This window comes from Vicia villosa, linkage group LG4, assembly GCF_029867415.1.
Source record: "Vicia villosa cultivar HV-30 ecotype Madison, WI linkage group LG4, Vvil1.0, whole genome shotgun sequence".
Lineage (NCBI taxonomy): Eukaryota > Viridiplantae > Streptophyta > Magnoliopsida > Fabales > Fabaceae > Vicia > Vicia villosa.
This window is the reverse complement of record NC_081183.1, coordinates 160,255,407-160,276,557: the sequence shown is the minus strand read 5'-3', so window position 1 is coordinate 160,276,557 and position 21,151 is coordinate 160,255,407. Positions and strand designations below refer to the sequence as shown.

The window sequence follows — 21,151 nt, the reverse complement described above, 5'->3', positions numbered from 1 at the left end:
AAGTTCTGATGAGAAGCAAGGTTACGAATTCTGAAACCAACTCTGAGTAATATAGAGAAACGCTGTCAAAATTCAAAAAGCTCTCAAACTTCATCTTCAACCTCACTACATTGCTGTTGTAATATATTAGTGAGATTAAGCTTAAACTTAAGAGAAAATCACAGTTGTGATAATAGCTTTATTAGAAGCATTGTAACTCTTAGAATTTGTTTACATTAAGTTGTAAGAACTAGAGTGATCAGATTGTTGATCAGAATACTCTAGAAAGTCTTAGAGGGTATATAAGCAGTTTGTTCCTAGAGTGATCAGGTTGTGATCAGTATACTCTAGAAGACTTAGAAGTTGTCTAAGTGAAAAACCATTGTAATCTCGTGTGATTAGCGGATTAAATCCTCAGGAGAGGTAAATCACTCCAAGGGGGTGGACTGGAGTAGTTTAGTTAACAACAAACCAAGATAAAAATCATTGTGCAAATAGTTTTTATCTTACAAGTTTTAAAAGCTACACTTATTCAAACCCCCCCCCCCCCCCTTTCTAAGTGTTTTTCTATCCTTCATATATGACATATGATTTGTTTTCAAATGACACTTTGGAATTGTTGATTAATTTACTTCTCTACGGCTTAATGATCAAAACTATAAATTTTATGGGAAGGCGAGTACATCAGATGTAGAGAGAAGACCTATAGATTCTATAGTAAAGAAAGTAGATCACATGAGTACAACTAGAGAAAGAAGAAAAAACTATAATATAAGATATTATGATACATCTCAAATTTAACAATTTTGATATAATCATTATTTTAAATAGAATATTATGGCAAAAGTTAATTCATGTAACAAATGAGTGTATAGAAATGGATTTACAAAACTTTGCCAGTTGTTGAATTAATCCTTTTCCCGGTCAGAATTTACCCAAGAAGGCAACTACTACGATAAAGAGTAATATTTTTTTTTTTATTACATCATTAAAGAGTAATGATTGATATGAATGAAATTGGATAATCACATTAGAATATACATCTCTTTCCTATTCAGTGTTAATAATTGAAGGTGGAAATTTATACTTTCCGTCTTGTTCTTCTAACCTGGAATATAAGCAAAATAAATTTCAAACAGAGATAGATACAAGTTTTGCAAAAGAGGACAATAAAATATACTGGGTGAACTTACAGCATGTATGCCCGTATTGTCAACTTCTGATGTTATTGCTTCTGTACACTTTTCACTACCGTTCACACTTGCTGCACCAAGATCTGCATAACCTCAAGCCGTGTTATCTTTGCATGAAGGATAAAGTGGTAATAAAACTAAGTCTTATCTTTGCATCAGTGATCATTTTGCTTATTGCTACCCAAGAATCCAACATGTCATTTTGCTGCCTACACTGTCTTTCCAACTACGGATAAATGTGTCTGCCTACATCATATTTTATGCTATTTTTATCTGCATGTATTTTTAACAAGCAAAAAAGTCTGTAATGCTTCAGAGGGCTACTCATAGGACAGATTATCCTTGACCTTCACCAAACCCTAGACACTAAAATGCTGAGGATATATAGGTCTAAATAAGATTGAGTCTAGTTAGTACCAAACCCGGAGCACATGAAACACAAGCTAAATTAAATTACAAGAATTTTTATTTTGATCCATTGTCAATGTAATCTTTTTTCCAAATTGATAGAAGTATGCGTTGACCCTGCACATTATCATAGTCAAAACACTTTCAATGACACATGAATAGATGACAGTGAAATATTTTTAGTGTACTAACATTAAATGCTTATCAGAATTATTCATATTCTTCTCTCATTTTCCATCAAACCACGGCTATTTCTAGTCCAAATAGTATCAACGGCATGCAATCAAATTCCAGTACAAGATATATTTTCCCATTGTTGCACTACTTACTTTTTCTGCACCGCGATGTGCCCTTTTTGGCTGCCTGGCATCCTGCTATATCAGGCGTTTGCTTTATACTACTGAGAGAAGAATGCTCACTGGGATTACTGCAATATGCAACAGTTACCCTTATATTTGGCATTTTAAAAGTAAATAATACGGAAAACAAGAGGTATTGCAGATAAAAGTATCCAAGGCTGTTCATGGATAAAGGAATTATAATAAAAATGCTATACACAAAAAATGTGATATTGGGTACCAGGGTTGCCATTAAGCTGAAGATACATAGAGTTGTTAGATTTTAAAATCTTCTATTCTATCCCCAATAATCAACTTTGATTTCATTAATTTTGCACTAGACCATAAATAATATCCAATAAATAAAGTATCAGTAGCAGGATACACTGTTATGATCTCCTTTGGAAACAGTTCAATGAAATTTGAATTTAAACAAAAAATAAATAAAAGTTATCATCAAATAAAACTCACCGGTGGGAGATAAGATTTTCATTTGAAACATCTGCCAGTACATTTCGTGTCTGCATAAAAATTCAAAAGACATTCATAATGACAGAAACATATTCAGGCAAGGTTGCATAACTACAAGGATAAAACATGACCAAGTCAAAAAATGAAATTCAAAACAAGGGACAGGCTATATGTTTGTGAATCTAACATCAATTATAACCATGAAAGCATTCAAAAAAATGATTAGGCTCTTGGTGACTGTAAATACAAATTCCAGGCAAAATATGTTAGCTATTCCACTTGCATATAGGCCCTACTTATGATTATCCAATTATTATTTTGTTTACTCATAAATAAAGGTTCAACCAACCCTAAAAGCTTAAACTATTGGTATTTCACTAATAAATGGTTTAAACTTCTGATAAAATGGTCTGCTGTTTGCAAAATCCTTCAGGGCTTTGCACCTTCGATACACAAGCATACTCAAGCAGTCTGCCAAGATATTTAATTTATTTAGTGATTTAGGTTGCAACTTGCAAGAGTCAAACACATGTTCATATTTCATCCAATGTGGGATTCACCCACCTCACGCTCAAGACTGGACATCTGGAGCATGATCCAAGTTATCTGATAGTAAGTGGTCCAACAGATCTTGAATAGACTTGGATACCATCTTAAGTTTCATATTGGGCCTAACTAATTAGGTTGGGGCTAAGGCTAACTCAACCCCTACTAGCCAGTTTCGTACAGAAGAGTTAGATCCAAAATAAAAATCTTACATTATACCAGAGTCTATGCATTGGGTCACCCATGATTTATATCCACAACAATTAATATTAGATAAGGCTTACATAGAATAAAGATAAGGCCTGGAATGAGTTAATAGAGAATGGTTCATATCTCTAAGAATAAAAGACTAAGAATGGTTTATATCAAAGAATAAAAACCCTTAAGGCATGCAAGTACGAAACCCTTAAGGCAGAATGGTTATAGACAAGAGCAGAGAGGAAACGAAACTAACATTGTATCTATTTTTTCTATGTTTTATGTTTCTTCATATCATTCACAAAATTAAGCATGCAAGTTCGAAATAGTATTTATCTTTTGATCACTCAATGAATTTCCCACAAACCTTAGAGCCGCCTGTATCTTTGAGGTTGGTTCTAGGGCATTTGAAATGTTGACCATTATTTTTACTACTTGTCACAGCATTCTCCAATGAACAAATGGCAGTTCTTTTCGATCCACGGGTTTGTACACGCGATTCAACCAGAGAACCCTTGCAGCTCACTGAATCATTAGATGAAAGCTGGTTTCTTTCAGAAGTATTTTCAACTTGTTTTGATGATAACTTTTGTTGTTTCGCAACTGTAGAGCATTCATGCAAACCAATTGACCCAGAATCAGACGTAGGCACATCTTTTCTCCTTTTCTCTAAAGATGTATTTGGCTTCACAGTTTTGGTGCCGGTCGTGCCTCTCCTGCTGCAAATAATAATTTTGGACCTTGGGGCATCCAGTTGACCCTTGCGAGCAGGTTTAGGAAGAGTTTTTGCAGGCTACTAGCAAGAAAAGGAAAATAAATATAAATAAACTGCATCATCAAAATGAACTATGAAACATTTACAGCCTACTGTTCACATACCAAAAATATACCTTTTGAGCATATGTCTGAGAGGCACCAGAGTTTTTAAGCATGTCAAAGACTCTACTAAGAAAACTTTCATCAAAAAAGCATTTCTGACATTTTGAATTAGCCTGTAGTTAACAGATTCAGCAAAAAATAGAATTGGATGAATAAAACACACAAAAACTAAGTTGTATAAACTAAATAGATAAAAATATGCTCTGATTAAATCTGCTATTTAGAGAAATTTATACAGCAAACTCACTTCATCGTTAGGGATACTTGCTCTATACAATGATGAAGGAAGCAAAATTTGTCGCGGGGCTTGAGATACAGAAATATCAACAGGACTTAATGCATTTAAAGTAAATAAACCGATTTCAGCCAGCTTGTGCAGCTTCTGCATTACATGAAGCTAAAATTAAACTTGTACTAAACAACAACAAAAATCAATAGTTAATGAACATGTTTAAAGTGTCTTACAACGGTAGTCTGTGCATCAACAGAATCCTCGGCTTTCTTTAATGCTTGAAAAATGCTAAATAGAGACAAGACAGCATCATTAATAAGCTCCAGGTCACCATCAACATTACTGATATCGACCAATGCCTGCAAAAGAAAGAAGAGCGGACTACAAAAGTAATCCAGATGTGATCATCATTAGGAAATTCATGCATGATTAGTAAAGATAAAATGAGATTGGATAATAACTAATATATTACCTACAGAGCTCAGCATACACTTCTTCATTTTGACAGGATTCAGGAAAGTCGTTACTAAAAGCAAGCACATGAATCAAGTACACCATAACGTATGCAGGGTAATCAACAATTACTCCTCGAACAGAAGAAGGCTGTCGTTTGTAAGCTGCTATACTGTACTCCTTAATAAACTCTGTCATATGTTTATAGTTCTAAAATGAGCAGAATCAGTAACCATTAATTAGCACAAACATACCTCTGCCAAATAACAAAACAGTCTACAAAGCATAATAAAATGAACCAAAAAAGCCATGAGAAAATATGTGGGACGTTATGCGTCTGGGTAAAAATTATATTACATTATCCCCTCCTTCAACTAAGCATGCATCGCAAATTATTGCAATTTAGCATTTTTGGGTAAAAGTAGAGAATCTGATGTAGATTGCATTATCTAAGTTTGCCATTTCATTTTCAGTTTGGAATTATTTAATTACTTGATTGTAGTGTTGGAATTTATGGAGTATATTATATTTTAAAAGATTACATAATGGTAAAATATCTTTAAAACAACTTACCAGATCATATAAAAATTGTAACGTATGTTATGTAATAGTCTTATAGATTATCCCATATGATTGGTTTCTGTATTTCCGCATATATTTGGTCCATTTTCTAATTCAATTATTAGGATTGAGTTCAGTATTTCGATAAATAATAATTACTAGGATGTTTACGTATAAATTATTCAGCAAACACCTTTTCCTCTATCTATACATTAAAAAGTATATTGTAACTATGCAAGTATGCCATTTAATTAATTGTTGTAATGTTTGGCATTATTGGCTGGCTTATAGGTAAACTTTTTGTTTGTTTTAAATTTTAATGATTTAATACACCTTTTGTTAAAAACAAGGTTAGTCCATCTACATGGACTAAAAGTACTCTGATTTTATTAAATATGTGGGGACTAGGGTCTTGGAGACGAGTTTTAGAGGCGGATGGGCACGAGACATAATGTAAAAGTCACTCATGTTTCTTTTCTTACCAGCTTAAACTTTTGGTATAGTTGGTTAGTGAGAAAAAGCAAAACAGATTAATATGGATACAAATAATAATTAAAAAAATAGTAAGACTAACATACTTGAAACCTCAAACCATCGATGCTCTCAGTCACTGCCAATGCAAAAGCACAAGCAAATCTGATAGGTAATTTATGCTCCTTCAACAACTTCTGAGCTTTATTGAGAAATTTGCCCCTAACAAAAGAAGAGGAATCCTGCAATACAAAAAGAGGTGCATCAAAAAATAAAAATGAATAATATAATGGTGAAACAAAGGAGAATCAGTAAACAATTTTTTGTTTACGTAAAACCCATAAGAAATAATAACTTTGGCTAAACGTAGAACTAAAAACACCTAATTCCTTCCGATGAATATTTTTTCAATTATTCTAGAGAACTATATTTTTATAGAAAATATATTTGATATATTTCAAAGTTACGAATAAAAAACATGCATTAACCTGTTTAAATAGACTATTCCAAACCTAATGGGTCAAATACAATTATCACTAATAATAATAAATACTAGTATTTACAACTATTTTTAAGGAAGCACAACACTTTAAAACATTAGTTGTGTCACACTGTACCAGTTACAAACATATATTCATGTGTTAGATAGTATTTCACTATCTTTTTACTTTTATCTATTGAATTTTTTTGCCAATAGATGTGAATACCACAATTTTAAGTGAAAGTTAACAGTTTATTAAGTCTAGAATGACTCATACCAACTTCAACAAATTGATTCTTTCCTCTCATTTAAGACGTGTATTCTTATTTTTAGTTTTGCATTAGTAATACCACGTCTTAAATTTTTAACGCACCATATTCACATTGTGCACCATCTACTTGCCCATGTTTGCGCTTCATATGTTGGCAATTGTTATTTATTGAATCTGAACCTTACTAAGAATGGTTTCAGTGGTAACAGGTTTGACTACAAAAAGAAGTTAAACATTTTACATTTTTGTTATTCTAGCAAACTTCTGGACACTAACTGACTCAGCAACTATAATAACTGCAGCCATTTGAACTAACTTATCAAGTTTCAATTATAGTAAATTGATTGCGGAAATTTTACACTAATACTCCTCCTCAAACTCAAGGAGGGGTCAAGCTAGCTTTACCCCTTTATCACAGACATTGAGCTTGGTTTTTAATTCCTGAATTCGAGCAGGTGAGCAAGCCTTGTCTGAATATAAGTGGGATATCTTGAACTCTGAGTAACTAGTGGAGAACCCTATTCCAAACAGTGGATAAAATCTAAATGTAAATGCCGCTATACATGAAAATCAGTTCAGAAACAACATTCGGATAATGTTTTCTTAGCTTTCAAGTTTAACATTTGTTATTGGGGTTATTCAATATTCTACCTCTACAAAATGGGAAACTATGATAAAATGCTGAGTCAATCCTTTCCCTAACAGCCAAATTATTTCAAATAGAGACAGTAATATACGTACCTTTGCAATCAAAATAGTGAAGCGAAAAACTTCTGGAGTGATATGTAAATCCCATTTCTTAGCAAGACGAAGAATTGCCGTTGCAGCAGCTAATCTGATATGAGCCTTATCGTTTTCACTGCACACAGGAAACACATAACAAAGTTCATAAGCAAGTTTAATAGTTCCGTGAAACATCAACCCAGTGTAGAGAGATAGAAAATAACCAGAATAGGATTAAAAATTAGTTGGAAGTTACATAAAAAAGATAATCATTTATATTAGTCCCTGCCAGGACTTACCAAGATCTTTGCAAAACAACAACCAACTATAGATTATTGAAGAAGTAATTAATTACCAAATCATTTGTATGTGATCTCATTCAAAATGATGCAGTTGAGAAATACCGAGCTGTATTAAGTTCATAAAAGGATGATCTACAATGTGCAAGTGTCTATCTCGCACTATTACCCTTGGATTATGCAAAGTGGCTCACAACACTACCTGTATATGCTATGTTTCGTCTAGTGTTTGCCAGGTACATAAACTTTTCCATTATTTATAATATTACGTTTCATCAAGTAAAGCCAAGTTACCAAGTACAACCATCAATAGAAAAAACAAACTATTTTACACTAGAAATATTAGAAACTGATGGAAGTCCCTAACGTTTTGTTTGCGAGTTTTGAGGGGAGGGGAGGGAAGGCTTCCGAAAACGAAATTTTAAAAAAATATAGGAAAATATTTGACATTTTTTGAAAAAATAATTTTGTTTAGAAATGATAAAAGAGTCATTATCATTATTATATTTTTAATTAACAACCTAAAAGATATTTGGAAAATTTATGTAAACCCTCCAAGACCCTCCTTCAATACAAATTTTGAGTTTTCCCATTTTATGGGGTTTTTGGTGTTATGAATAAAATCAAACCCTCCTACCCAAAATTTATTTATTCTTTTCACCCAATTCTTCCTATTTTTCAAAGTCCTCCCCTCCAAACTCGCAAACAAAGCCTAAAGATCAATATGAATCAGAGCAATGGCTCAACACTTTTATGAAAACTTAGGAGAAAAATTAACATGACAATGTTTGACAAACTCACAAGTATCACATTGAAGAAACCCAACAGACCATTGCTGTGAGAATAATGATGGCAACATAGAATAAAATCAACAAAATTAGGGGATACCCAAGACACTTGTGTTGATGACAAACTTGAGAGGTGGGCGGATTTGAATCAAACTAAAGATAGGAGAATCATGCTTTCGGATCAGATCATGCATCACCTGTGTCACATCTATTAGCAACAATGAAGTACAAACCTCCCTAGTCATAAGCAACCCCAATCGTCCCCCACTTCTCATGATCCAGAAGAACCCGACACATGTAAGTTTGTATACGGAAACAAGATTATTAGAGAATCTGGGAATGCAGGACATTATTCAAATGCGTGGAAGGGTGAAGCTGAACTGCCAAGTTCAATAATAGAAGCACAAGATCCATTAGCAACCTTAACATGGTGCTTTTCAAAGAGTATAAGCAACCCCAATCATCCCCCACTTCTCATGATCTAGAAGAACCCAACACATGTAAGTTTGTATACGGAAACAAGATTATTAGAGAATATGGGAATGCAGGACATTATTCAAGTGCGTGGAAGGGTGAAGCTGAAGTGCCAAATTCAATGATAGAAGCACAAGATCCATTAGCAACCTTAACATGGTGCTTTTCAGAGAGTATAGAGTAGGGTGATAAATACAAGGAACATAAAGTCATATGATTAGTGTCTCACTTGAGTCAAGTATCTAGACATTTAGAGAACTCAAGGCTGAAATAGCTAGACTTATAGTCAGACTTATTGGGCATTACTAAGAGGCCTGATACAAAAAAAAATCTAATAAGTGAATAAAACATAAATAAATTTCATTTTTTATTCAAATGGTGGGGAAGTAAGGCAGAAGCATTGAACCTACAGCTAGTGCTCAAAAATTTGACCAAGAAAATAATGAAGTAACTGTAAAAAGCCATACCACAAGCATGTATACCTATCAACAAAACCATCACTTTCCCGTAGCATTCTTGATAAAATATCCATGAGTCCATTAATGTTCTGCTTCGTGTGGTTCCCTTGGTAAGGCAAAAAGCTCTTTACTAGTGTTTTCAGCCCATAAATCTGCAAAATAAGGATGCCAGAGAAATTACAAAGCCATTATGGAAGAAATACAATATATATCACGTAAAATACTCTCCATCTTCCTTTTTTTCATAAGCTAATTTTTTTATAGAAAAATCATATAATTAGCGTAAGTATTTAATAGTATCCATCCCTTATAGTGAGTCTGTAACCCCACCTACAACAACAAAACAGAATGAACAGAAAACTGTCTAACTTGACAAAATAGCAGCAGTTTGCTGACTACACATTCAGATACACTAACACATTCTTTAAGAATATTCCAATCTTTGCATCGTAACTTAATCAGGTCCTCCAAATCTGGTACTACCCATTCCTCACTTTGAATATTGTATTTCTACACCACACACATTGCTCCAAAATTACAGGATTACACTCCACTATATCCAGTTGGTCATACATAAGGACTACTGTCCTGAATTTAGAGAGATTACTTTACTGCTAATCCTCATTTCTCTACTTCTATTTCTTCTTTAATTTTTATTCTTTAATATGTTGTTAAAAATTCCAGGATTGAATACAATGTATAGACACGGAATGAACAGAAACACAAGATGACAAATACAACAGCAAAGTAATTTTTTCCTTTGTTTCAAATCCAGATCTAAGGTCAGATGAAAAATTTTCAAATGCTTTATCAGATTCCCCATACTAACCTTTAATTGACAAGATTTGCTGCACTGAGATGTATCATGCAAGGAGGTCAGATCATCACCTTCCAAACAGTCCATCTGATCAAACAGGAAACTTATTCTGTGAATAATACAAGCAGCTGAAAAACATCTACACAATGTCAATGTTGCTCTGGCTAAATAAATTTAACAGGCGAGACTATTGATGGTTAAATTCAAGTACTTGAATAATCTTCTGGCATATGTAAGATGTGATCTCTTCAGCCTGAGATCCAAGATCTGAAACAGAGCATTGTGCAATGCATCCCAGAGATTGCAAAATTGTTGGCACATTCCACTGGCAATTAAAAAAATAAATTTGTCTCAACAGATGAGCAGAAAGAGATAAAACTAAGAAGCAAATCGCCTACTATTAATAGAAATCCCCAAACCTACTAGCAATAAGCAGACTGAATCCAAATGCTCTATAAGATTGGTCATACTAACCTTCAATTGAGAAGATTTGCTGCACTGAGAGGTACTATACAAGGATGTCAAATCATCATCATCCAAAGACTCCATCTGGTCAAACATGTAACTTATTCCATGAGCAATACAAGCAACTGAAAAACTTATACCGAACATCAACATTATTTCACATATAAATTTAAATAGCACACTGGTGATGGTTAAATTCAATTACTTGAATAAGCTTCTGGCATATAAATGATGCGATCTCTTCTACTTGAGTTTCAAAAGCTGAAACAGAGCATTGTGCAGGGTATCCCAGATTTTGCATTATCGTTGGGACATTCCATTGGCTATTCAAAGAATAAATTAGTGTCTGGGCAAACACAACAACAGATAGTCAGCTGTCATTATTAACAAGTAACTCCTCTAACATAAATAGAATGCCCAAAATTAGCTATAAACAAACTTAAAATTATAACTAGGCCAAATTCAACTCCAAATGCTAGCACATCGTGTGAAAACCTTCCAAGCCTTTTAAGGACTACTTCAACTATGGAGGCTCGGGGCGGACTACAATTAAGGTGGAATGTCCAATACTTGGTTCTCATCATGATTTGTATCAATTCTTGTCAAGGATTTGACGTCTTGAATGAATTAGTACAAGGCTTTATTTAACACCTTTTAACCATCAATAACATCAAACCATAATCATAATTCAAAGTCTTTATTCTTCACACAATTTTATTGAATCCGTAAAACTTCAACAACTTTCAATTCCTTAATCTTTATTGGGTTCATCATTCCAAGATTTCAAAAACAAATTAGTGAAAGATTAGTGAGCATAGATCTTTCACTACAAAACAGGCTATAACATTATTTGATGATAGCTAAAGCAATTTATATCTGCTTTTTGAGTGAATAAAAAGGAGACAAAAAAAATGTTATTTTGATTGGGCGTGCAATGTTTTCCTCCACTAAAAGACATGTTAAAATACTACAAATAATATCCACCCAAAAATGTGTACCTCAAATAATTTTGAGACAACTGAATGTTCAAAACTTGAGGAAACAATAATAGAGACAGCAAATTTGGCTTGTCTGCGTGTTCCACATAAGCACATTCTCACTAGAAAGGGATAAATACCACTGAAAAGAAAAAACAGAGAGTAAATTAAAATGGTAATCAAATATTACCTTACTATAACAAAAGGGTTAATGCAAAGCAAAACTTTCTCCATAGAAAAGCTAAAATACAACTTGGCAAAGCCCTAAAATCAGCATTACCTAAAAAAGGACCTATTTTCAATGGGATATGTTATGTTCGTAATATGTGTCTCGAGTAGAGCACATCTTACTGTATTTAATGTGAGTGATTGAGCAATCTCTTCCTAATAAGTAGCTAACTTCATATTTTTGTTTCTATACAACAAAGAGTAGTAAGTTTTATATTGGGTATAACTCATCCTCATAAAACAAGCGTATAAGGTGTGGGGTGTCACTTCTTATAAACTCATTTCAGGTCTTACCTTTATTAAAAATGTGGGACTTGAGTTTTTCCCAATACACCTCCTTCACACTTTTAACTATTGGGCTTGGTGTGTCGGAAAAAATGGTGTGGTCTGATCAATAGTCAGATACCATACTAGATTTTTATATTTGGGCCTAACTTATGTTTACAGAATCAGCTTGTAATGAGAGGGGTATCACTTCTTATCTTTATTCTTATGTGGGACTTGGGCTTTTTCCAATAGTTATCAGAAAATAACCTTTTGACAATATTTTACCTATTAATGTTTTGCATAAATATTTTTTTATAATCACAAGGATCAGAGAGTAACCTTTTTCAGGCAGACTTTATAATCACATAGTTCTGTTAGAAACAGAATTTAAAGTAATTAAACATAATAGAAAACACATGGTAAGCACCATAAGCTACCTCAGATTTAAAGAAATGTTAGGACCTGCCATTGCTATAATCTCAAACAGCTTGTCATTTACAGGACTTGTATACTCCAACAACATTTGCAACTGCTTCTCTGCGCCTTTCAGCAGTGAGGGGAAAATTCTAACAATAGCCTGGTTCGAGTAAATGGAATAAGAATTAATCAAAGAATCTATATTTAAAAAATTATTCGCTGATCCCACAACAAGATAGCCTTCCTCTAATTTGGCTACACTAGCCAAAATAATCTAAATATCTAAGTAGCCATTGGATCATTTCACATTTGATTATTTCACATATCATGAAGAAAATGCTATAGAATACACATACAAACAAACATGATAACTGTTGGAATATATGTAAATAAAAGTGTATACAAAATACATTGTATTGATTAGGCTGAATCATGCAATCAAGGTAACAGAGTAACTCTAATCTATGCAATCATTACCCTTAAGTCTAAATATTTTAACTCTAATGTCTAATTGAGCCACATGGACACACTTGTGTGATCTATGTTATTATTAAATAAGTAACAAGCCTGGATTACATCCTATATGTACCAGCTAGATAGACAATGAGCAGTTTAGAATACATGTAATTAATGAATACAAGTACAACGTATTGATTAAGAAACTAGGTAAACGTAACCTATATATTGCCTTTTCTTCTCGTGGTAAAATATCATTCGCGAAACAACATGTCTTAAGCTTTTGTGCTAATTAAATTCATTGATGAGATATCCATGTTTCTTTGAGAAGAGTTTCAAAACATTGTGTTAGACTTATTATGGCAGGTTACATGCAATTATTATGTCAGCTATGTTCTTTAATTTTAGGAATAAATATAGAAATGAGAAAAGAGAGTTATTATGGAATGAGAGACCAAGACTCTTGAATTTTTTGGATAGGAATTGTCTTGTAATAGAATACTATTACTATCTCTTTCTTTAGTTTATGTGAGTTTTGCATTCTCTATAGTGAGTGTTTTTTTCTTGGCTCCCATAAATCCAAGATTACTGACCGAATGTTCTACTGTTTTTTTCCCACCCATAGAGCTGTCACCTAACAGAGGGGTGGATCACCGAATTCCACTCAAGTTGGGTACAGCTACAGTGAATGTGAGACCTTATTGTTACAGGCATATACAAAAAAGTTGAGGTTTTCTAGTCCAGGGATTTTGGTCAAGAAAAAAGATGGGACTTGGCCGTTCTGTGCAGACTATAGAGCCCTCAATAAGGTTGACCATTCCAGACAAATATCCACTTCTTGTTATTGAAGAATAATTGGATGAATTGCAAGGGGAAACTAATGATGCATACTGCTGATGTTCCTAAGGCAGCCTTTGGAACTCATCACGGTCATTTTGAATTTTTGGTGATGCCATCCCATTGACCAATGCGCCAGACACTTAACAATATACTATGAATTCAACCCTTCAACCATACCTTCGTAAGTTTGTTTTTGTATTTTGGGATGACACTCTCATATGCATCAAGACTTTATTCAAGTACCATCACGATACTAATTAAAGAAATGCAGTTCTGGTAAAAGGAAGATTGATTACTTGGGGCATATTATATCAAAGGGCAGGTTTTATCGGGTATTATCGTATTTTACAACGGCTCATTCCCAAAGATATTAAAGCAATTAGGGGATTTTTGGATTTAATCGGGTATTATCGTTGCTTAGATAAAAATCATGACAAGATTCCTCGGCCCTGATCTAACAACACACACCCACCTAATTTGCATTGTCTAGAGCTAATTTCATTTTCATGCAGCAGATTCGAATGATTTGTTCCCCCTCCCGTAAAACAAAATAAACACTGATTAACAATGTGAAAGAATGTACAGTATGTTAATATGCACTAAGCAGCAGCAAACTTTTATTACCAGCAGAAGATTTCCAGAAGAACCCTTCAAGTCTTTAAATTCACCTTCATTATTGGAAAGATAATAATCTAAAATACACTGGACGTGCTCTGAGCTGAAAATGTTACATGAACATTTGGAGAAGAGTGAACGTAAAAACTCATAATTTGGATTTTTGTCTCCAATCATTACGAGAAGGTCATCCTGACAAAATAAGAACAAGAACAAAAGAAACTTAAAAGGGGAAAAGCATGGTTTAAACAAATACAAATAACCACAAAGGAATAAATAAGCATGAAAATAATGTGTGGAATCATGGAACCTGAATAATATTACAGTTCAAGACACCTCACACAAGAAAAGTGATTACGTCATTACATGTCCTCAAATTGGGATTCAACTTATATATGCAGGCCACAAATCAGTCATTTGACAAGGGCCTGGATCGTAACCAATAAGACCAATTCTCATCATACAAAATGCCAACCCTAACCAACAAAAGTGTTTGCTACCAACAATGTAAAAATTTAATAGGTGCCACTAATTAAATACCAAAAGAAGAAGTGGCAATTCCCTATAAACACACATATACAGACAATAAAATTATGCATGATGTTTCTGTAATTGAGTATTACTTTTAAGTAGTAAATCTCTACCTGTACAAGGTAAATATAAAACCAGTTAAATTTTCTTTTCTTAACACCCATTTCATATGAGAAATGGAACAGCATTATTAGTAAAATACATGCAAAACGAGAGTAGACTAAATGATTTTTATATATTCAAATTTTCGAGCTTTTTGATGTGAAGCAAATCACACATGAGCAAATAAATGGAGAAAAACATTTCAAAAATGGAAATTAGAAAATTACTTCTGAAGTGAAAGGAAAATATAGAAGCCTGGATATTCTAAGCAGCTGATGTGTTAATTTCCTATTTGGGCCCAGATTCTATTTTGGTATCCTGTCACTTCCAAACACGCAATCCCATTCTCAGGGTAGTTTAAGCGTCTATACTTTTCATACAAGTTAAAAATGCATGTGTTGTCTATCTATCTATCCCTATCAAAGGTACAAATTTCAAACTTACATTTTTAAACAATACTATACAAAAGGCTAATACATCATACTTTTGTATTTTAACCATAAAATCAAAAGAGACGGGCAAAAAAATTGGAATTACAAACAACATACTTTGATGGTTTGCCCAATTGTGAAAGTTGGTTCCTCCAATAACTTTTCAAGAGATTTAAACAAGTTATTATCTTTGATTTGGTTTAACTTGTGAAGGCATTCTTCTGCTTTGTGAGAATCAGAGAAATATGCAGCCATTTTCGTAAAGACAGATTCAATTTTCTTCTCTGTTTCTTCAGCACAAATTTCCTGAAAAAGTAATAAGGCTCCATTACATCCGAGCTATCAAATCAGTCAGTGAGTATAAAAGTGTCCATATGCAAGATGCTGACAAGAAATAAGTTCCTAGGAATTAACTACCAATCTGAGAAAGAAATACAAAGTTTAAAAAAATAGTAATAACATTTAAATGTTTAATATTCAATGAAGGAAGATTTTACACCATAAGAATAGCAACCTGTAGGCAGACCAAACCATTACTCTCGACCCTCATTATTCTTCTGCTACCAAGAGAACCAAAATTCTAGCTCCATGTCATCTTAAGCAAATTTGATGAATCGTGCAATATAGTATGGACATGAATAGTCGGGTACAATATGACACGGATAAATGAATACATGAAATTTTCGGAATTCAAGATTCAACACGGCTTAGACACGGTAGCAAAATTTTCTTTTATAAAAAAATCTTTATAGTTCATCATTTCCATTAATGTATAGCTATAATGAAAAAGACATTGATCATTATTCATTAATGTATAACTATTATGATACCTATGATCACAATTTAGTATAAGATACTTGTGATCACGACAAAAGTTGTGGAGTTCTTTGATAAAGAGGGGGAGATAGTTCTTTTCTATATCCCAAACCTATCGAATAACCAATTTTTAAAAAATAGTTGCAAAAATTGGATACTTTTGAGATATGTATCCAATGGTATCCTAGGAGTATCAACATTCAATACACATCCGACACAGATACTTCACCCATTTTTTAGTGTCCAAACTCCATAGTTTGAGGTTACAACAACTAACCTATTTTTCCATAAATAATTTTAGTTTGAATCCAATATATGTCACCAATGGCCAATAAATAAAAAACTAATTATTTCATCTACTCTATATATAGAAAAGGGCCAGAGGAACTGCCCTTTGTTATGATAAAATCACTCAATCCTTGCATTTTACCTTTAATTTCTTCTGTAAAGCCAAATAGTTTTTCATCTCATTCTGCAGCCTGAAAGATAAAAGAATAATTTGTAAATATTTCCAAAATTTCACATTCCAGCATAACATTGGTATTCATACCTTCTCTTTTGAATCAAAATACTATTCAGTGCCTTTTCATGAAAAGGACTGAAAAGAGAAAATATGTGTATCCAGTGCTTTGTCCTTTCCGCAACAGAAAGATGCTCAGGAAATAGATTATCAGAAAGAACCAATTCCATGCTCTGTGGTCTGAAATTCAATTAATAAACATTTACTTGAGACAGGAGAACTCAAATTTATAACTAGCAATCTAGAGTGTATAAGCTGACCTGAACTCCTTGCAATCCTTATCATAGCAAAGCATCAAAATTTTACATGGAATCTCTTCAAAGTGATCCATAGTTTCCATGCTTCCTTCACAACATTTCTTACAATAAGATTGATATATTTCCATCAACTTCTGCAAGGCCCTCTTTTTAACAGATATCTGAAAAAGTATTTTGACTTTCAGGAATTATGTAGTTTGTTCATTTATCAGGTAAAAATAAAAACTCATCAGCACATGCCTTTTTATCCCGAAGTCTTTCGGTGGCTTCAGCCATTAGTTTCAAGGGAACGCGCTTCAGGTTTGAACTGCAAATATCACAGGCTACAGCAACCGCCTGCATCCTAACTCGGTCATCAAAGTCTAATAATCGACCTTCTACAGATGCTGCTCGGTTGAAAGGATAACAGTAATTACTAGGATGAAATTATGTGGACATTGAAAATTAAAAACAGAACTGCTTAGTTGAAAGGTATTCAGAAATTACTAGGGTGAAATTATGAGGGCGTTGAAAAATGAAAACAAAACAAAACTATACAACATAAACAGACATTAAATAAAAACAAGAATGTCTGTTAAGCAGCTTACTGATAATTTCAAGTGATTCTCTCCCAAAAGGATCTGCCGCATAGAAAGCTTTGGCACATTGTAGAGCACTAATTCGTATATCCACAGACTTATCAGAAAATCTTTTCAGAAACTCCAAAAAAAGATCATGAAACTTCTGTGCAACACGGTGTTCAGGAAGTGCAAAAAGTTTCCCCACCAAATTAACGGCTTTTAACCGAACATCAACCTGATCAGCCTACAAAATTGATTGTAAATATAATAAAAATGTTAGAATAAGAATATCAATATATTAGGAGAAAAGGAACAGAATAAACATGTCAAAAACTGATTTCGACCAATTGACTGAAAGGGAGGATATACCGATAACTCTTCAATTAAGCTAGGGATGACCGCGAGAAGTATTTGAGGCGCACACTGAAAAACTTGAAAGATGATTTCATGGTAAAATTCTTTGAGCCCGCTGCCCACGGCATCTCTGTCATATATACAAGAAGATAAAAAGCTGCAAATTATGAGGTTCAGCTCATCCTCCTGAGCACAATTTCGGATTACTGATGCAGCAAGTTGATAAGAAGCACAAGTTGCATCCTGTTGCAAAAAGAAGTCATACAATATAAATATAAGTATATAACTACATCTCATTATCATGAATAGCAATGGTATTTTTATTAATTCTATTGCAAAATAGAATGGTATTCTTATTAATTAATTTGAAATCTTGTATTGTTATATTAATTAATTTGAGAATGATAGATAGTCTGTCAAGCACTTCAAGAGCATTTCAAATGCATTGTGTTCCCTTAAGAAGAAAAAACTAAACAATATAAAATTGACTAGAAAGATAATAAACATCAGTTTTTGGATAACAGTCACATTCTTGAGAGAAAAGTGGACAAATAAACAGAATGTATCACACACAATATTTGATATCACAACCAACTTCTACGTGTAAAGGCTAAAGCTTGTTTATCATGAAAGAAGTATTAGAAACCTAAATATGTAGAATAAGCTTAAAATGAAAATGAAAACTGGCTCTTACTTTTTTTCGCTTTATAAGATTTCGTAAAATCACTTCTAATAGTTTCTGAGAAGCTTTCTCGCACTCATTCGACATGTTTATCATTATAGAAGACATGGCATTGATCAAACTGTAATGATGATCCTCTCTGCATAAAATGGTAAAGTAGATTAGGTGCCATTAACTTTTGCATTAAAATTAACAATCATTACTAGACATTTTTTGTAATTACTGGACTGCATTAAAATCCCAACCTCACAGCTGAGAAAAAAACATTGAACATCTCGAGAACAAGGTCTATGCAATCAATCTCCACCATTAACACGCAGCACCTTAATTGAGCCACAGTATCCAATACTTTAACCCTTTTAGAAAATAATGGACTTGAAGTATCAGCTAGATCCGCAAACAAACCAATGATGAGTTTAAATACATCCTGAAATCAAATGAACAAATATATTTATCCAACCGGAGAAAAGAAACCTTCGCACTCACTTACTCAAGTTTCAATCAATATTCCTTATGCATAATAATAAACAAGTACCCTTAAATGCCTGTCTTCAAAAGGGGGGTCAGGAGCCATGACTCTAAGTAATTCAGTGACGCAAATGGCAACCACAAGTCTGACATCCTTATCCTCATGACAAAGCAAACCACCATAAACCAAAGCATCAATCAGCGGCTTCAAAGCAACATCTCGTTTCTTCGAAGCTTGTACAGCCTTGGTTACTTCCGGCTGAGGAGACTGTTCTAACTTAGACAGAGCATCCGCAGCTTTCTACAAAAGAGAATAAAATAACAATGAACAATAGTAGTAGTAGTAGTAATTCAACTGATTCAGTTATATTCTCGGAAAAAGTAACTATTATTCAACTGATTACTATATAACCAAACGAATTCAACTACGTAAAACCCTAACTAGGAGTATCTTACGGATGCGTATACTGCATTAGAGTTACAGCACTATCAATCGCACTAATTCAGAAACTAACTACTACTGAATTAGGTTTTCATCATGGATGAAAAGAAAACAACAAAAAGAAGTGCGTAATGCAGCGACGCGAGAGGCTTACTCGAAGAGATTTGACGATGAAGTCCTTGTTGGGACGAGTTCGTAGAGCGAGGTGAGTCCCGATTTGTGAGACGAGTTGCAGCGAGGGTGCGTCCATGGCGATGATTGCTGGTGGAGACGAGGGTTCACGGAATAGGCACCGAGTGTGGTGTGGGTTTGTTAGTTTTGGGAGTTTTGGTTTCTTTAAGAGCGCGGAGAATCCCGCCTTTTACGCGCGTGATAACCAGTTGCCAGTGGCACATGAAATTTAAAACTCGAAAATTACTTTAGCTAACAAGGTTTCCACGCTCTTGTACGCGCCGACGTAAATTTGAAACTATATACTGCGCTGCCAAAAAGTTTTTTAATAACCAAGTTTTAAAAAATACAAAACAAACAAATATTTTAAAAAAATTATCCATCTAACTATGTTTGGTGGTGTTATTTGCTGCCATGACATATCTACGAAAATATTTTACGTTTAGTCTGTAGGTAAATTCGCAGATAACACTAAATCTATAGGTGAATTCATAGGTAACTAAAAAAAATTAAAAAATATAAGAGACCCCATGGCACGTGGCGCCTACGTGAAAAACATAGATGGGTAATTTTTTTTGAAGTATTGGTTTTGTTTTGTATTTTTTTAAAAAACTTGATTATTATAAAAAAAATCTTCTACGAATACTACCATAAAAATAAAATATTGAATTAATTTTATTTTTTCTAAATATATTTTTACGCAAAATATATTAAAGATAATTTGTACGAAAATCTCTCATTCTACCCAGTGGATGCGTTTCTAACAATACCCTCTATTTCTAGAGGTGTATCTTCGGAAACACTTTTTTTATTTTACATTGATTTATTCCGTAGATCTAAGGAACAATTCAACGAGTTTATAAGAAGGAAAAATGATAGAACTCTTTTTCAAAATGAGCATTTTTTTTGTAGTGCATATGTTGTCGATTTGGTGCTAGTAATGAATCCTTGCGCAAGGATGTTTATGATATGGTGCAGATGAAAATTGAAATATGGGAAAACTTTGATACTATCTTAGATTAAAAATTCATCGATCATAGGAAAAATTCCTTAAACATATTCACCTAAAGAATATATAAAAGAAATCTAAAGTTTTATACCAACAAAGATGAAAAAGTTGGTTATCTGATGGTGTTGGTCAATCCTATTGATTTTGATCGTGACATTTATGGTGTTTTTCAACGAATGTGATCAAGGTGTTTGACGTTGATGACATCATTCAACGACTCTGATCATGGAGCCTCTTAGAAGGTTAAGGTGATAAATTATAATGGATTTATCAGTCTTGTATTTGGACCAACTCTCGTATCAAATGATTTATAAAAATAGAAAATTGATGGTGGTTTGTCGTTACCTCGAAAGTGGGAGTTTTTTCTCAATTTATTTTGAGACTTTGAAGTAGTACACTTAATAGAGATTGAAAAATCAGAAAACAATTAACGACTCTCTAGTAAATGATTTGTTAATTGCATAGTAAATTTATTTTCTACTAACCTTTGGTTGATATTTAGA

General features: G+C 33.4%; 1 protein-coding gene across 6 annotated transcripts; it reads right to left on the bottom strand.

Moving 5' to 3' along the window:
* Positions 1 to 824: 824 nt before the first annotated feature.
* LOC131595710 (sister chromatid cohesion protein PDS5 homolog B) lies at positions 825 to 19,858 on the bottom strand. 6 transcript variants are annotated; one of them, XM_058868152.1, is made up of 30 exons: positions 19,623 to 19,858; positions 19,094 to 19,327; positions 18,804 to 18,985; positions 18,571 to 18,697; positions 17,892 to 18,119; positions 17,550 to 17,766; positions 17,203 to 17,348; positions 16,966 to 17,123; positions 16,736 to 16,885; positions 16,616 to 16,664; positions 15,487 to 15,675; positions 14,315 to 14,497; positions 12,415 to 12,554; positions 11,504 to 11,624; positions 10,711 to 10,851; positions 10,515 to 10,589; positions 10,252 to 10,365; positions 10,053 to 10,127; positions 9,233 to 9,375; positions 7,223 to 7,340; positions 5,837 to 5,971; positions 4,717 to 4,907; positions 4,478 to 4,625; positions 4,260 to 4,391; positions 4,024 to 4,125; positions 3,501 to 3,926; positions 2,390 to 2,439; positions 1,910 to 2,007; positions 1,173 to 1,255; positions 825 to 1,087 (listed from the first exon to the last, which is right to left on the bottom strand). In XM_058868152.1, the coding sequence occupies exons 1-30, from the start codon at positions 19,716 to 19,718 to the stop codon at positions 1,061 to 1,063; spliced, it is 4,278 nt and encodes a 1,425-aa protein (XP_058724135.1). In that variant the 5' UTR covers positions 19,719 to 19,858; the 3' UTR covers positions 825 to 1,060. The 6 variants fall into 6 exon arrangements, with proteins under 6 accessions (XP_058724135.1, XP_058724134.1, XP_058724136.1 ...); XM_058868151.1 differs by having other exon boundaries at positions 829 to 1,087; positions 4,260 to 4,394; positions 19,623 to 19,857; XM_058868153.1 differs by having other exon boundaries at positions 832 to 1,087; positions 4,260 to 4,394; positions 9,248 to 9,375; positions 19,623 to 19,857.
* Between the last annotated feature and the right edge of the window lie 1,293 nt (positions 19,859 to 21,151).

Coding starts and splice junctions, on each gene's coding strand:
- LOC131595710 (XM_058868151.1), bottom strand. CDS start 19,718: ATGGACGCACCCTCGCTGCAACTCGTCTCACAAATCGGGACTCACCTC. Junction 12,555..14,314: donor CTTCTGGAAATCTTCTGCTG/GTAATAAAAGTT, acceptor TACTCGAACCAG/GCTATTGTTAGAATTTTCCC. Junction 10,590..10,710: donor TATGCCAGAAGCTTATTCAA/GTAATTGAATTT, acceptor ATGTTTGACCAG/ATGGAGTCTTTGGATGATGA.